This window comes from Octodon degus, unplaced genomic scaffold (assembly GCF_000260255.1).
Source record: "Octodon degus isolate 3935 unplaced genomic scaffold, OctDeg1.0 scaffold00038, whole genome shotgun sequence".
NCBI lineage: Eukaryota > Metazoa > Chordata > Mammalia > Rodentia > Octodontidae > Octodon > Octodon degus.
The window spans coordinates 13,479,848-13,498,016 of NW_004524614.1; the positions used below are offsets into that span (position 1 = coordinate 13,479,848).

Here is an 18,169-nt window from a genome sequence, read left to right on the forward strand (position 1 = left end):
AAAAAGTCTCACAAAAATAAAAATAAAAGTTCTTTAGGCTTGATATTTTAATTCATGTGATTTGATCTACATAAAGTACATGTTTATCAGTATAAGTATTTTATTCTCTGTGTATTTGTTAACAACAGTGACTTCCAACTCAGTGACATAATGTTGCAAATCATAGATGTTGGTGTTACAAATACTTTCTTAAGTGAATTCACCATTTTGCTTTTAAAAAACTTGAAGACTACATAATTCTTTTCAATTTAGTGTTGAACATTCACTCTGTCATTTTGCATTTATTGTATGTCATGCTAGTATGAGTTTCATGTTTCCTTCTATATATGATTAGATACAGCTTTTTTCATGTAATATCTTTTTGTAGTCTTTATTTCTAATAATATTAAAAAAAGAAAATGAACTTTGTTTTAAAATTTATCCTAAAATGAACTCTATATTTTTTATTAATTATCATATTTAAAGATCATACCTTATAGGAATATATTCTGAATCCCACTCAGTAATCATGTGCTGTAGTTCACTCTATTCTTTTATATTTAAAATAACTTTTTGTCATATGCATGTGCAAACATCATATTGTCTCCCTAGTGTAAGAACCTAAAAGAGTAAATAAAATCTGAAAGGTACAATAGGTACTGTGAAAAGGGAATGAGTTTGCTCAAAGGGAAGGAATTACTGAGATACAGAAAAGGACAAGGAAGGTAGTGGTGGAAAGAGATATATCTGTGTATGTGTGCAGGATGACTTGGATAATTGTATTGCAAATTTGTGCTGGTCTATGAAAAGGAGCAGTTAATGCTTAATTTTTTTTCTTTCACTTTTCTTCCTCTTTCTGTCTTTTTAATTTCTTAAAACTTTTTTTTCTTCTTCCAATTTTGTGTGCATATATCTGGTAATATGAACAACTAAGTTTTAAGACAAGACTATGCAGTATGACGTATACTGTTTAATTCATATTATTTTGTTTAGTGAAATTCTGTATCATTTCTAAATTTCTTTAGAAATTGTGTATTCTTTTTTTGTCTCCCTTCTTTATGTATGCAGTACAGGGTCTACAGGGTCTCACTATGTACATAGGACTTGTAGTGATTCTCCTGTTTTCAGCCTCCCAAACGCTGGGATTACAGGTGTGCACCACCATGCCCAGTCTCAATGGCCTCAGCACGCCCCAGGGTGGGGTTGGCAAGGTGGGCCAGGGATCGAACCCTGGAACCTGTGCTCTGCCTAAGCAGGTGCTTTAGTCTGCTGAGGTATCTGGCCTGCCCAATATTTTGTATTCCCTTTAAAAATTAAAAAGAAATAAAATTACTTTTTTCTATGTTTCTGGAAATTAGATTTCTCTTTGTTAGTTTTATTTCTTATATCTACAACTCTTAAATTATGGTTCAAGATTACTTTTACATCAGATATAAAGTATTTTAGGGTACCTATTCTTACCTTGCTAATTTTTTGGTATTATTTTATTGTTATGATACCTAACTTCCTCCTTTGCAGCTGTTGATTGTTTCTTTGTCATTGTTTCAGCTTGTTGGTGGAGAATTTGATTTGGAGATGAACTTTATTATCCAGGATGCTGAGAGTATAACATGTATGACAGAGCTTTTGGAGCACTGTGATGTAACATGTCAAGCAGAAATATGGAGCATGTTTACAGCCATTCTACGAAAAAGTGTTCGGAATTTACAGACTAGCACAGAAGTTGGGCTAATTGAGCAAGTGTTGCTGAAAATGAGTGCTGTAGATGACATGATAGCAGGTATGAGGCCATGACTGTCTGACAGAAAAGTATAATTTGAATATTTATGAAATTTAATGTATTTGTCTAAATACTGTTGGTAATATTGATTTGTTAAAATTACCTTGGTATAAAATAGATACGTAGAAATGTTAGGAAAATTTGCCTTCTATGTTAATGGTAAGCATGAAGAATGGAAAAAGACAAACAGAATTACTGTATTAGGTAAATACAATTCCTAATTTTGTTTTTCTAAGTTTTAGAAAAAGTCTTAGTATTCTGGAGTAAGTACTATGAAACTGGTAAAAACTAATTTTTTTATGCAGTACATAATTACACCTTTATAGAATTAAAATACAACAATACCTATTTCAGTTTTGAATTATAAGTGAGGTCTTTACCAAATTATACCAGTTAGAAGCTCATCAATTTGGCATGTGTAGAACTTTGAAAAATGGCAGGAGACACTAAAAGCCTTAGAATCAGTATAGTTTTTCTTTTGGAAGTGATTACTTACTTTGATTTTGGGATTGACAGAGAAAGTTTCTATATCAAAATAACTACATACATTGTGGAATAGGATATGAAATTTGCACAAACTTTTAGTTAAAATTATTGTTTTGCTTATTATAGGTTAAACAGTGATTTTATGATGTATCTCCATCAACCATTTACTTCCCAGTCATGCTAATTGATGCACTTTAGTAGAAATGTTTTAAATAATGGTCTTAGAGTAGCAGTTATTTCAGAAAATAAGTTTAAATTTTAAACTATTGATTTTCTAAACCCTGGCTCTTCTGCGTAAGTGTTTTCTTATAGAAAAGTATTTTCGAACTCCCAAAAGTTGCTTATCTGGTTTTTCACAATATTATATATGATCTTTAAAAGTAGTTTAGATAACAGAGAATGCTTTTTAGATTTTTCACTTAGATAAATTAATTTTAGGGCCGACCAGATAGCTCAGTGGACTAAAGTGCCTGCTCAGGCAGGCATAGCAACCAGGTTAGCAACAGTGTGCCATGCCAGCCCCCTTCCAGGGAGCACTGAGACAGTGATTGAGACTGGGCGTGGTGGTACAGGCCTATAATCCCTGTGCTTGGGAGGCTGAAAACAGGAGGATCACTAGGAGTCTGATCTGAATAGTGAGACCTTGTAGACCCTATACTAAAATCCCCCCCCAAAAGATATTAATTTTAATGTTTTGGAACAAAACATGTAAGAGAATGAAATAAACAATGGGTTAAATAATGATTTTTAAATTTTAAAATACTTTTTAATTATTTAAAATAATTTCTAATTGGTTTTCAAAGTAGCACATATATCTGTTAACATTCTCTGTATTGGTCATAAATGACTACTTTGATGATAAAGAAGATTCAGATTTAAATTTCTTAAAATATCTTTAGAGTTATTTAACAGGTATTTATTTGTAGGAAATTTTATGCATATATGCTTTATTGAGTATCTTATGATCTTTCAATCCTTATGTGTGGCTTATGATGTTAAGTTTTGTTTTATAAATAAATTCAGTGCTGCATAACAGTTTAGCAAAAGACCCAGAATTGCATGCATAGTAATTTACATAAATTATATTCATCAGTGTTGCAATGTGAAGTAAAAGTGAGGACAGTACCTCAGAAGTGTATTCTTGGTTTATTGTATTACATGAAGCTCTTTAATTCTCTTATTCTTTCTTTTCAATAGTAATAATACTGATAACACAAATATTCACTTTGTTATTTTAAATATTTTCTTACAAAAGAGCCTGATGATAGAAGGATGTAAGAAAGTGTAATAAATGTCAGAAAGAATGTATATTTCACTATTTTAGAAATTAAAAATGAAATGCCATACTAAGGAGAAAAAAAAAAAAAAAACAGCCACCAAAACACTATTGGTTTTTATTTCTGGATATGTTGTAGGATGTTAAGTCCAAAGAAATCTTTTTCATTTAATGATGTAAATGTATCACTGAAAAGAGGTTAAGCATTTATTGTAAACTGTTAAGAGAGTATAATAGTCATAGTATTTTTTTCTTTCAAAATTCTTTTTTCCATAATTTTATTGAGAAATAAATAGCAATGAGAGAGTTTCAAACCAAATTGGTAGGACAGTTTCAATAATTAACACATTGGGCCGGGGAGATGGCTCAGTGGAATAAGCGCTTGTCTGGCAAGCGCGAGGACCTGAGTTCAATCCCCGGTTCTGCAAAAAAAAAAAAAAAAAAAAATTAACACATTGCATACATTCTTCCTAGCGGTTAATTGCTGTACAAGATGCAGACATGCTATCCTATTTACAAACACCATTAGAACAAATCCCTCAATTCATTAAGAGTATGTAACTATATATCTATCCTAACCATTTTGAGTACACATATACAAAATGGGCATTCATCTGTACCCCTTTTTTGTTAAGTTCCGTTATTTTAATATTATAGGTGTGTGAACTCAGCAAAATATTCTAAGAGTCCAGTAGTCCATAATAGTATTGGGTCTTCCGCTTTACTGGCAATGTCAGAAATTATTGACCTGAGTCCCCTACAGCTGAACATAACAGCATGGCTTTACTTCTAAGTCTTTCAAAATTCTTAATCAGAAAAGAACTACTATAATAAAATGAAATTGATCTTCTTGGTTTTTTTTTAATGTACAGTATTTAAGAGATTTTAAAGAATTGTACCTAAATGCAAACTAACATGTCATCCATCATGTGTATTGCAATTAGAAGTTTAATTTTTAAAAGTAGTATTGTATGTAACCCTTTAAGAAATTTAAGATAATGCTTGCCTATACAAGATAATTGCTTAAAAATGAGGCATGTATGCTTAGGGTTTTTAAGATTCTTTTTTATAAAGAACTCTTTTTTAAGAACAGATTTAGATTTATATGCACTAATATTTTCATACATTTGTTGCTTAAATGATGAAACTTTTCTTTCATTGACTAAAGCTTTCTTCAAATTGATATATCCACTGTCACAATTTTGTCATAGATTGCTTGCTTGTTATGGTATTAAGAATTATTTGTTTACTAATTGATAACAACTATATTTAATGTCTGTTTTAGAGATGCACAATAAGTACTTTAACATTTCAAATTCCAGTTATAAATCTGTGATACTAAATATGTTATATAATTATTATATATGTTATTATATAGTTACAATCATTTCAGTTTACCCTGATACAGCCTTTTTATTTATTGATGATAAATATCTGCAATCTATATGTGTGTATGGATGTATATATGTGTATATATATATATCTTATTAGTTTGTATTAACTTGTATAGTATTTTTCATTTCTTAGGAAATGATTTAGAAATTCAAAAAATGAAGTACTATAAGTATTTAGATATTTAATGTCTTATAAAGAACACTGGAAATATTAATCATGTGGAAAAACTAATCATAGAAGAAATACTAATTTTTCTGATTAGTAAGTAATCTTGTGTTTCTGTAGTTGAGCAAAATACTTGTGTTAGGATAATGGCTATCAATTATGGTACATTAGGAAGAAGTGAGTGTTCTAGAGCCAGACTGGGTGTGAGTCCTGACCCAACCAGTTGTTAGATATGTGTTCGTTGGAAGTGGGATTAAGTTAAGTGTGCTATAGTTTGTTCATTTTTAAAAAGGGATAATTATTGTACCCATGTTACAGATTGGTTGTGCAGATTTGTTACCTTAATACATATAAGCTGCTTTGAGTAAGAGCTTAAAATTGTTAATACTCCAAGGGATATTTCAAGAGCATATTTTATTAAGAATAGATAATTCTGAAAAAAAATATGATAGCTGCTTGATTTTCATTTGAAAATAACCAATTTATAATTTTAATTATTTATGCCTTTACACTTTATAATATCTATTTCTCTACGTATGTCCATCTTTGTATGTGTGGAAATTGTTAATTAGAATGACTGCATATATGCCCCTGACAACTTTTGTTCTTTCAAAAAGTATGCTATGTTGACAGATCACAATTTATGACTAGAGTTCAGAATAACTTTATTTTCCTTTGAAGATCTTCTAGTTGATATGTTGGGGGTTCTTGCCAGCTACAGCATCACTGTCAAGGAGTTGAAGCTTTTGTTCAGCATGCTTCGAGGAGAAAGTGGAATCTGGGTAAGCTGTGGTCAGAGGGTATAGTATTCAATATCAGTATATTATTACTTAATGTTCAATAACTTGTCCCTAGACTGCTGTGTTTTTGAATTAATACTGGAGACCGTTATCTTAAACCATTTAAAATTTAAAATTAATTCTGTGTGTAGTTATTGAACAATCCATTCATTAAAGTGGTATATCAGGTATTACTGCTAAATTTGTACATTTTTTTTTTTTTTTTTATTATATCCTCAGCCAAGACATGCAGTAAAATTATTGTCAGTTCTTAACCAGATGCCACAAAGACATGGTCCTGATACTTTTTTCAATTTCCCTGGTTGTAGTGCTGCGGTAAGTTTAATTACATGTATTTGTTTTTATTTATTTTTAAGTCATTCAACCCCTGTAACTTGCCACTTCTGATTTGTGTTGCCAGTTTTGTCTTTTAGGTAATTTTCTATTTGTGTTCTTTCACTTACAGTAATGCTTTTGAGATAGTTCCTATTGCTTTAATCAGTAGATTATTTGTTCTGTACCTCTTTACTCTGAGTAGAATTGCATTTTATCAATATATCACTGTTTCTTTTATCCATTAATTTATGGGCATTTGGTTTTCTATGTAAATAAAACCACAGTGAGCATTCAAGGAAAGGTTTTCCTGTGACATATGTTTTCTCTTGGTTAAATGTCTGAATGCAGTTGCTGGGTTTTGTAATAAGTGTATGTTTACCTTCATGAGGAACTGTCAAATCAATTCTGTTAGGAAAATTTCATATATCCAGCAGCAATTTGAAAATTTGAGTTAATCTGTATCTTGAACATTGTTAGTATTTTTAATTTTAGTCATTTAAATGGTTATATAATATTGTAGTTCCTCATTGTAGTTTTTTTTCTATCATTACTGTAGATGCTAAGCATTTTTTTATGTTTGTTAGCTGTTATTGTATCTTCTTTTATGAAGTCTATATTCAGTATTGTTCATTTAAATATTTTTATTTATTTTAATCAGGTATTCATTATAAATTTTGGCTGTATTTTCTATATTAGATACATACATACCAAATATTGTCTCTTAACTTGTGGCTTTTTACTTTCTTAATATGCTTTTTTATTAGTGGATGTTTGTTATATATAATACACTGTTTTGGTGAATTGGTACATGACATATGATCATCTTTTAGTGTATTTACCCTTCTCACCCTTTCCCCTTCCTTTGCTTATCCTGCCTCATATACCAGAAGTATATGGTACTATCTTTCCTTTATTTTGTTTTTTCTTATATATATATTTTGGGATTCCTATGTAAGAGAAATAAAATGATACTGAAGTTCTCTGTGACCCACTCATTGTTCCATAAATGATTTGATCTCATTTTTTGTGGCTAAATAATATTCCATATGTCACATTTTCTTTTTCTGTCTGTCTCTTGATGGACATCTAGGTTGTTTGCAGAGCTTTCATAAAATTGATGAGGTCCAGTTAAGTTTTTCTTTTTTAGTGTGATACATGCTTTTGCTTTCACAAACAGTGGGACAACACTTTGTTAAGATTGTTTTAAATTTCTGTAAGTTTAACTCTTACATATACTTTGGTTTCTTTTTAATGAATTATTTTCATATGGTGTCAGAAAAGTTGGGGTTAAGGTTTATTTCATTGTATCTCTATTTTTACATTATCATATGTTGAAGAGACAGTCCTTTCACTTTAGATTAGTTACAACATTTCTTGAAATTATTTAATCATATTTAGATACATCTATTTCTGTATTCTTGTTTTCTTCTCTATTTCTATTCCTGTGCCAGTGTCAGATTGTCATTTTTATTCCTGTATAGTTAGCAATTCTTACAATTAGGTAGTCAAGTGCTCCAATTTTGTTCTTAACTGTTAGAATAATATTATTGACTACTGTAGAATGTCTGAAAATTTTGCTCACTGTTGGAGAAACTTGTTAAATTTTGTTAGAAAACCTAGTACGTGTAACACAATGCAACTTAGTGTACATGCTTCCTTAGTAAGAAAGAGGCCCTAGATTTCATCAATACTGAAAAAGAGAAAACCAAAGGCCTCTCCTGGTTTATGGAGTATAAGTCTATAGAGGAATTTGGAAAGAATAGACTTTTAGTATTACTGAGTCCATTAAGTTGACAAACTCTAGTTTTTTTGGATTTTCAGTGTTCTCTTGTTAAGGAGCAGCCTGTCTCAACTTTTTTCTCTATTTTTTGGTTAATGCAGTATATATGAGTTATAATTTGGGTCACAGTAGACCTGAACAATGAAGCTGATAATACACCATGTATTAAGATAATTGGTTGGGGATGAGAGATAGGGCATGTAAAACAAGGGCAAGAAGGGAATGTTTTCAAACACTTAGTGACAGATGTAATCAGCTGCTTTTACTTTCTGTCTCAGTTACTCTTCTCTCACTGCTAGGACAAATAACCCACACCCAAAATGAAGTAAGGAAAGGTTTATTTAGCTCACAGTTTCTGAAGGTTTCAGTCAGTACTCCACTGGCTCCAAGGCAGAGCGGCACAAGGCAGAGAACAACCTTTCATGACAGCAGTAGAAAGCTAGAGAGCAAAGGGAGTGGCAGCAGCTGGGGCAGCTAGCTAACTTCACTCCCAGTCTTACATTGTAATGTAGATTACATGCCCCAGGGCAGGAGCTGGGTCCACACCCAGAATAATTAGTCACAAACTCCTAAAGCCTTCCCATGACTGCTTGAGGCTGTGCCGGGACACCTAGACACAAGCCATAATGCCTTCCTATGTTTCTATGTTGTATTAGCACTAACACTTGTGTTTATTTTAATGTTTGTTCCACTAATATTCGCTAGTATAGTTATCTTCATCTTTCAGATTTAGCCTCGTATAATCAAATGAAATGTTGAAAGCTAGCATAAACTGTTGAAAGCTGAAAATCCTGAGGTCTATATATAAGGGACTTTGTATTGGTGAAATTAAAAAAGAGGACATTTGAAGTTAGTCTAAAACCAACTATGTTAACTAGAGATGATATTTAATTGTTTGAAAACAGTGCTTCTATAATAAAATAATATACTGTATCTATTACTTAATAAAATAATAGTTTCTATCTTCTGTGGTCATGATTTTTTTTTTTTTTTTTTCCTTTTTTTGGCAGAACTGGGATAGAACTCAGGCCCTTGCACTTGCCGGGGAAGCACTTATTCTACTGAGCTATCCTTGGCCCTGGGTCATGATGTTTTAAAATTTATCTCTCACTTATTTTTTATTCTGTAAAATACAGATTTGACCTTTATGATTTCATATTTTCTTTAACTGATACTTTATCTGTTTTTCATTCTTTGTAGGCAATTGCTTTGCCTCCTATTGCAAAGTGGCCTTATCAGAATGGCTTTACCCTAAACACTTGGTTTCGTATGGATCCTTTAAATAACATAAATGTTGATAAGGATAAACCTTATCTTTATTGGTAAGTAATATATTCAGTGTTAGAACTTTTGTCTTTAAGTATTTCAATTTTTTAAGTATATTATATGGGTGTATTAAGACTTATGAAGACTCAGCTGAATAAATTTTATTTATTTCTTTACTGTTGATTCTAGGTGACAATGCTTCTGCTTCCCTCCTTACTCCCCTTACAGTCTGAGTCAAGGGTTGCAGACTTTCCCTGGCTATTCTGCTTCAATGTAGATCATTTGTGGAGTGCTAGCATTGCTGGGCCTTGATCTAGGGAAAAAACCCAAACAAACAGACTGACTCACTCCAGTTAGATTTTCCTTTGCCTTTTCATGTATTTTGTTCCGTGTTTATAATTGATATGTGCTTTTAAAAATAGTGATAAACATTCAAAAAGTTACAATGAAATAAATTTGATAGTTTTTTATTTTCATTAAAATATACAATTTGGTGAAACTGTTTCTCAGTTGGTTCTGACTTTTTCTGTTTGTAAAGCTCTTTTCAAAGGGATAGTAGAATTAGAAGCCTAGTTTTTATAGAAAATATTTATATGTATGTAAATGAGCTTTGTATTTGCTAATGGAAAGCAGTTCCTAAAAGTTAGATGAAATCTTTTGTTAGATTTGTGTTGACATTTGTTTTATATAATAGTTTAAATTGTGATATTCAAACCTTATTTTATTTTCTACTTTAAATTCATTGCTTCTCAGTTTAAATTTTTTTTGTCTTTTGGCTAATTATACTTTTTACATTTTAATTTTTATTTGGTACCTATTAATCCCTACTTTGCATGGATAGTTTAATTTTTATATAAAAATTATAGCATAAGCAGTAGGCATATGCTTTTTTCAGTTTATTACTATATTATGATATTCTTTGCAGTTTTCGTACTAGCAAAGGAGTCGGTTACTCTGCACATTTTGTTGGCAATTGTTTAATAGTTACATCTCTGAAGTCCAAAGGAAAAGGTTTTCAGCACTGTGTGAAGTATGATTTTCAACCACGCAAGGTTAGTAAAACTAAATATTTCTGTTGAAATTCACCTTTCCTTTATTTTAAAATTTTTCTGGCATAATTTTGTAATATTCTTTTTAACTGTTTTTCTTATGACTTAATGTTTTGTCTTATTCTTGTCTATATTTTCTTTTTACTTTTATTTCTAAATTTTTTCCTGTAAGATCAATCTTTTGAAATCTTGTAGTATGTCTCATACTCTTTCATTCATTCTTTCATATGATCGCTTCTATCACATTCTTTCAGTTCATATTGAATAATTGATGAATGAGTAGCAGGCACTTTTCTAGGCAGTAAGGCATGACAGTGAAATAAACAGAAAGCACCTTTGTTTTCTTGATGTTTGCATTTTATGTGGAATTTTTATTCAATTTCATGATAACCTACCCTTCTTATTCTTATCTTCAAAACTCTGTTCTTATATTCTCATCTAGTATGTGATGTTGTCTTCTGTATTTCTTTCTGAACCTTGATCTCAGAATATGAAACAGTGAATTAACTATTTTCTGTCCCATATGTACTCATGTTCCAAAGTTCTCTGATTAAAGTATCTACCATCTTTCTAATAATCCGAACTTGTGTTAGCTTTGTTCTTCCCTCTCTGTTTTAACATTTTATTAGTTTAATTTTTACAACATCTATTATGTCTCTGAAAATATTTCTCTTTTTAAAAATTTTGTTACCCATTGCTTAAATTATTTATATTGTTCTACCTTATTTTGGATGATATGCTGTTTCTTCCTGTTGCCATATTTATATCTGATTTCTCTTTCTGATCATAATCCATTGCTTAGACTTGCTTATTTCGCTTCTCACTAGCTACAGAGTATTTCTGATACCATGAGCTTAAGAGTATATTGCTTTATTATCTCTCTTTTTGTGTGTGTGTGTGTGTTTTTTTTAATGATTGTAAGGTTCACTCCACCTAGGATAATAAATTATCTGGAGTAATGAGAACTCAATAGATACTCTTTAAAAGAGCATTTTTTATATTAAGTACATCAGAAAATATAATGTGTATTTATCATAAAACTATATCTGAGCAGGAAAATTTTGGCTCTGCATAGGCACTTTTATGTTTGCTTATATGTATGAAAAATTTTGCCCAAATATTAATTGCGTGTTTTGATACATTGATAATACTCTGGTTGTACATATTGAAATTCAGTGGATATGATTTATGTTAATTTTAATTTTTAAATATGAAAATCTGTAATATTCTTAAATTTCTTTGAATCACAGCTTTTATAGGTCCTTAGAAGCAAGAGTTGTTAAATGAGTGCATTAAAGATTTTTCTGATTTTACTTAGAACAAATGTATATGTTGTTTTTTGATCAAATGGAGGACTTACAATAGAGATTATCTAGAATGAAAAAAAATTTAAAAAAGAATCATCAGTCCCACATTTGTAACTAAGGAGCATTATTATTTTCTGTTGCTATCTTTTCTGAGTTGTATACTACCACTTTTTATTTTCTAAGGAGAGATCAATGAAATTGCATTTTTAAAAAATAGTTCAGATTTCATGTCATATTTAGTATTTTAATTATCAAGTATTCTGTTATTGCTTTTTAGTTCTCAATATATAAAATAATTAAATAATGTTTAAATTGTATAGAAAAACTTCATTTTAAATTTTGAGGAAGGGGAAACTTATTTAATTTTCCCCCTTAAGTCCTAATGGCATACTTGTTCAAATGATCTCATTTTCCTGTACTTTAGAAAAATATTTCTATGTTCTTTGCCTAAGGCTATTATCTATAAAATAACTGTGTTCAATCTCTTTCATAGTCTGACTTTGAAAATTAACTTAAAATGCCTTTTGCTGACACTATTAATTATAAAATGTGAACTCAGGATGCTCATTTATTTTTAATAAGTATTCAGACATTAGAAAATTAAAATATATAATTATTATCAGATATAATAAACTTATACATTATAAACACCCAAACTTTACTATAAATGTTGGCTATAAATGTTACTTTTTATTTTTTATTCATTTTATTTTTTGAAGAGTACAGAATAGTAATTAAAAAAAAGCCTTAGAAGTGCTATGAAATTTCACTGAACAAAGTAATAATAGTTCAACAATGGTTGCTGTATTCCATGAAGTTATCTTTCAGTAAGTTGTTTAGGTTGCCAGATATAAACATACAAAATTGGTTTAAGCAAAATAAAACACCAAAAGTTATAAGAAATTAAAAAGAAAAAAAAAAGAGTAAAAAGAAAAAAAAATTAAACATTAATTGCTCCTTTCAAAAGACCAGCAGAAATAAATCTTTTACCTTTCTTTCTTTTGTCCTTTTCCTCATCCCAGTGTTTCCTTCCCCTTGAACAAATTCTTTCCCTTTCAAAGTATCTATTGTACCTTCCAGACTATATTTACTCTTTCAAGTTCTCACACTAGCAAGACAGTGCAATGTTGGAGCATGGCCTGATTTTTTTCACTTACCAGTACAGTCTCTAGTTGCATCCACTTATTTACAAAAGCCTCAAATTTTTATTTTTTATAGCTGAGTAATACTCCATTGTGTAAAATTACCATATCATTTTTATGCATCCCTCAGTTGATGGGCATTTGGGTTGTTTTCAAAATTTAGTGGTGAGAAATTACCCTGCTACAAATGTGGGTGCTAGGATTGGAAGTCCCATTCAAGCCAGCTATTCCCCTCCAAGGTATTTTTCCAAAAAAACTGAAATCATCATACCAGAGCAATAAATGTCACTTTTTGACAGTTCTTTCCTGTCAAAACAGAATATTAGTTTATAATTTTTCTTATTATTGTTTTTCCCTTGCAGTAATCATAGTAATTTATAATCCCTGTTTAGTTGTCTCTTGCATATCCGTTAAACTGGAACATAAGTTCCAGGAAAACTGGGCCTATGGTGTCTGTGGACAGCTGTAAGCATCTGAGTGCTTGGCACAGTATTAAATGTTATTAAATGAAAAACATGTAATTGTATTTCAAGAATTTTCCATCATTATACAGTGGAAGAAGATGTCAGTCTGGGGACTTAGGGACTCTGACTCTATCTGCATCACAGGTTTCTTTATGTGCCATTTTTGTCATCTCAAAGTGAGAAATGTGAGGAAAAAAACACAGAAATGATAGTTAGTGATCATTAACAGTTCACCAATCATTTTCTTAAAGGGTATTTTGCAGGTTCTGAATATATTTTAGATAATATAATTAAGCTTTACCTATTAACATTTTTAATTTTCTTTACTTAAGTGGTATATGATCAGCATCGTCCATATTTACAATCGATGGAGGAACAGTGAAATTCGATGTTATGTCAATGGACAACTGGTGTCTTATGGTGACATGGCTTGGCATGTTAACACAAATGATGTAAGTTTTTAACATTTGTATTCAGCCTTCTAATGTACGAGAGACTATGGTCTATTCATGCAACACAAACTGCAAAGAGAGGTTGATAGAAACATTTGAATATTAGACGTGTTTTTTATGAAACTTTCAAAATTTAAATTTAGTATGATAAAATTGCTAAAGACATGGTTAATGATATCAAAAAAACAAAAATTACTTGGAAATTTTTTTTAAGTATTTTTAGGTCAAAAAACATAAGTGTAGTATTCTACTCCTTCCGTAATTTTAAGCACTAAAAATGTGTCTCATCCATTATATGATTTGGTAAGGAAGAGTTTAAACAAAATGAGTAATATGTAATAACTGTTATTTATTAAGATTAACATATTATAAAGAAAATTAAAATCATTACTAAGTATAGAAGATAGTGTAGTGCAAGGAGAAATGAGATTGTCCAGTAATGATTTTGGTGAGAATTGAAACAAGTCATATTGATATTTGGGGTTGTATCCCATCAGTGGGAGCTGTGAGTACAAAGACAATAGGACCGAACTGGAAAATTCAAGGATCAAGGCACCTAGTGTTTTAAGGCTGTGCCAGCTTATCTAGTTTTTAAGTGCCTTAAAAAAAATCCACTTCTCAATTTTGTCTGCACTCTTCTCAATTTTAATGTCTTAAATGGCAGAGGTCACATGTTCTCTTGTTTTATCTCTTAAGTAGCACTGTGTGCATAGTCCTGTTTGTTCCCAGTAGTAAGGATAGCAGACGGTATTCTACAGGCTAAATCTGGCTCTTTGCCTGTTTTTGTATGACCTGGTAGCTAAGAATCTTTTTTTTTTTTTAATATATGTTTGATTTTTCTTTTTTTTTTTTAAGACGTGAACATGGTCAAATAGCTCAGTGGCTTAAAGCACCTGCAAGCAGGTGGAAGCCACGGGTTCTATCACCGGGTCTGCCATGCTGGCCCCGCCCCCGATGCGCTCTGAGACAGCAATTGAGAATGGGCATGGTGGTGCACAAAAATAAATAAATAAATAAAAAATAAGATAGGAACAGAGCAAAAAAGTCAAAGCATGTGCAACAGAAATGGCATATGGCTTTTTAAGCTTAAAATATTTTTTATCTGCCTTTCTTGGGAAAGTTTTTTTATGCTTTATAAACTCATATTTGAGCCATAGTCGATAAATAAAACAATTTAATCAGAATTGGAGCAGACAGATTAAATTCTGCCTTTTCTCTTTATGCTTGTTGAATGTCACTAGTTGATGATATATTTTTATTTCTTTATTTTTTTAATTTTTATTTTTTTGTATTTTAGGGAAGGGTCTACAGGGTGTTCAGGTTCTCACTACTAGATCGGACTACTAGTGATCTGCCTGTTTACAGCCTCCCAAGAGCTGGGATTATAGGGGTGTACCACCACACCCAGTCTCAGTTGCTGTCCCAGTGCACACCGGGGGCAGGGTCGGCACAGTAGGCCTGATATATTTTTTAAAAAGACTTAGGTTTTTGAGTTATGATCTACTTCAAAAAATGGAAAAGCCTGGGCATACACATAACTTTATGTAGTAATAATGTCTTTGGCTTTCATAATTTTAATTACAAATTATATACTTAATGAATTTATGTTACTGGACACCATTCACAATATTGTAAAATTTTGTTGAGGCAGCAAAGGGGGATTAGGTGTGGGATGTCATGTGTTAATAGAAAAAACTGAGAAGTGACTATTTTTACTGTTGGAACAAGTCAGTTCTGTATGGTTTGGTTTGGTTTCACTATGCAGGCACTTATACAACTGAGCTCTCTCCCTAGTCCTAAACTCTATTTTTAACCCAGACTAGCCTCAAACTCTCAGTGATCCTCCTGCCTTAGAGTCCAGAATGCTGGGATTGCAGATGTGTGCCACCCACACCCCCCTAGTGGGGTCTTAGAAGTGTATGTGAAAGAGCCTTTTAAAGTATGGCCTCCTAGGTGTCAAATCCTCCAGATGGAAGATATTACCCTCTTCCCTTAGGAACCAGTGTTTATTTGATTCTGTAAAAGGTTTTACTTATTAAGAGAAGGAATTGATTCTATTGTATTGTAGATTTTGTGTAAGAAAACAAAAGAGTTGATCTATAACGGAAAAGTGAAGTAGAAATTTAAGAATTAGGTCCTGTGGGTTTACAATTTATAGCAGTCATTTCCTTGATTATTTGAAGAGTCCACAAAACATGAATTAATATTTTCTTCTCTGGTTGTGTTAAGATGTTCATGGTGATGAAGACTGGTATCCTTAGCTATTTTGTCATTATGAAATAATAACTTTTGTTTTTTTTGTGACCTTTAAAAATAGAGCTATGATAAGTGCTTTCTTGGATCTTCAGAAACTGCTGATGCAAATAGGGTATTCTGTGGTCAACTTGGTGCTGTATATGTGTTCAGTGAAGCACTCAACCCAGCACAGATATTTGCAATTCATCAATTAGGACCTGGGTATAAGGTAGGAATAACTATGTTACTATAAATTCTATAGTAATAGAATTTTATTTTTAATGGTGAAATGGTATAGCATAATGTTCAGTGAAGAATCTTTCTTCAATGTGATTTAAGTTATGTCTATTTTTGGAACTCACGTATGTAATGCTTATTTTTACTCAAAAGTACTTTTTCTTTTTTGTAATAACTATTTTGTTTTGATGAACTTGTTTTTTCCTTAGAATGTTTTATAATGTTGGAGGCATACCTTTTGTTATCAATTCTGAAAATATAAATTTTATAAAATGACTTTAACATGCTATTAAAATGCTCAAAATTTGATATACATATATAATGAACATAGAAATGTCTTATTAACTTAGAGATAATGGTAAAATAGTTAAATATTTGTAAGGAAAACATTGTTGAATGTTACATAAGACTGAAATTACTGAATTTTAGTGTCTACTTTTGTTTGTCCTTAATAGTAAATGAGAAAAAAAAAAAAAATGGGGGCTGGGGAGATGGCTCAGTGAAATAAGCACTTCCCTGGCAAGCGCAAGGGCCTGAGTTCAATCCCTGGTTCCAGAAAAAAAAAAAAAAAAAAAAGTAAATGAGGAAATTGATAATGAGTACACTACTACTGCCAAACCTGTTTAATTGATTTGTCCTATTTTTCTTCTTTCTTATTTATCTTTGCCTAAAATAATAATTTCACTTTTTATTTGACCTGAAGTAAAGACTTCTATGCAAGATACAGCATTCCTGTATATGAATTAGTTTTATGTGCAGTGAACTTAGAGAAATGTGTGGATTTTATTTAATTTACATACTAATTCCAACATTCCAAATATGTTCAGATGATAATTATATATTGTAAGTAAAAATGATTATAATTTTAAAGAGTACATATCTTGTGTTGATATGATTTTAGTTTTTTAAATTAATATTTAAATATTGGCAGGATTGTGTTATGGAAGATTATTAAACATTAAGAGATTCTTTTGTTCCAATGTTTTTAGTATTGATACTTTTTCATTTTATCTTTGATACGTAGACAATAATTTGAAATCATCCTTATTAAAAGGTCAGTTTGTTCTCAGCTATTTTAATAAGCACAATAGCAGTAGTGGTCTTGTTCTTTTTATGTAAAATAATACTTTATGTCCAATTATTATTTTTGCTTCTTTTATCCAGTTTATCTTGTTTATTTAATAGCTCTAGAAGTGATTTTGTGCTTTAAACTGATTCTTCTATATGTGGACTTCCATGGGAATCTTTCTGTAATTCATATTTTTGGTTTAATAGACTGCTGGCCTTTTCTGTCTCTTTATCTTGTTTATGCAATATTTGAACTAGTTTCCTTTCAAGTACTAATGGGATTATATTAGAGTGACAAATAATAAATATAAGTAAAGATAAAAATTCAAGTGAAACACATATGTAAACTAGAAATTCAGTACAATGTTATTACTATGCGTAAGCCTCAGAATTGGTAGGATCTTCCTGACACACACACACAAAAAAAAAACAGTAAATAAAGTATAAGCAGTTGAAGTTTTCTGCTCAGAAAGTAGCAAATATTGTTAACTTAGTAATTTGTCATGGCTTGTTCTGGTCACATTCTTTTATAACAACTATGAACATGAAAAGTAGTCCTGTGTCACCTTGTACTCATATGATAGAGTCTCCTGTAGTATACCAGTGTAATAGTATTGATACAGGGAAATCTCCAAATGACACAAGGAGAAAAACTGATCCCCCAGCCTAAAAGGTACCTGGGATGAGTTTGTGTTCTCTAAAACCGAAGAATGAATTTTAGGAACAAATGGAGATTATGAGCAGAATATATTTATTGAGGGAAACAAGCTCCTGTCCAAGAAAGGGACAAGAGGGGGGGGCCCATGCGGCTCGTCCCTAGGAAGCTGTCTCTTCCAGTGACTTACAGAGGAAAACTATGTGGTGAGGCGGGTCTAAGGTGGTGGAGAAGACATGGGAACTCACTTAGGTGGGCATGAGGTGGAAAAAACCTATGGTCAACCAATGAGATTACAAGCACCATTGCTCAGGTAAA

At 31.2% G+C, this 18,169-nt stretch overlaps 1 protein-coding gene across 7 annotated transcripts in view; it reads left to right on the top strand.

Annotated features, from left to right (window-relative positions):
- The window catches only part of Nbea (neurobeachin), a 760,086-nt gene that overhangs the window by 88,215 nt on the left and 653,702 nt on the right, over positions 1-18,169 (top strand). For all 7 annotated transcript variants that reach the window (XM_004631077.2, XM_023714988.1, XM_023714990.1 and 4 more), the window contains exons 2-8: positions 1,528-1,759; positions 5,763-5,863; positions 6,101-6,196; positions 9,177-9,298; positions 10,168-10,294; positions 13,537-13,656; positions 15,974-16,120. In XM_004631077.2, the coding sequence (XP_004631134.1) occupies positions 1,528-1,759; positions 5,763-5,863; positions 6,101-6,196; positions 9,177-9,298; positions 10,168-10,294; positions 13,537-13,656; positions 15,974-16,120 (945 nt within the window). The remainder of the gene's footprint in view (positions 1-1,527; positions 1,760-5,762; positions 5,864-6,100; positions 6,197-9,176; positions 9,299-10,167; positions 10,295-13,536; positions 13,657-15,973; positions 16,121-18,169) is intronic.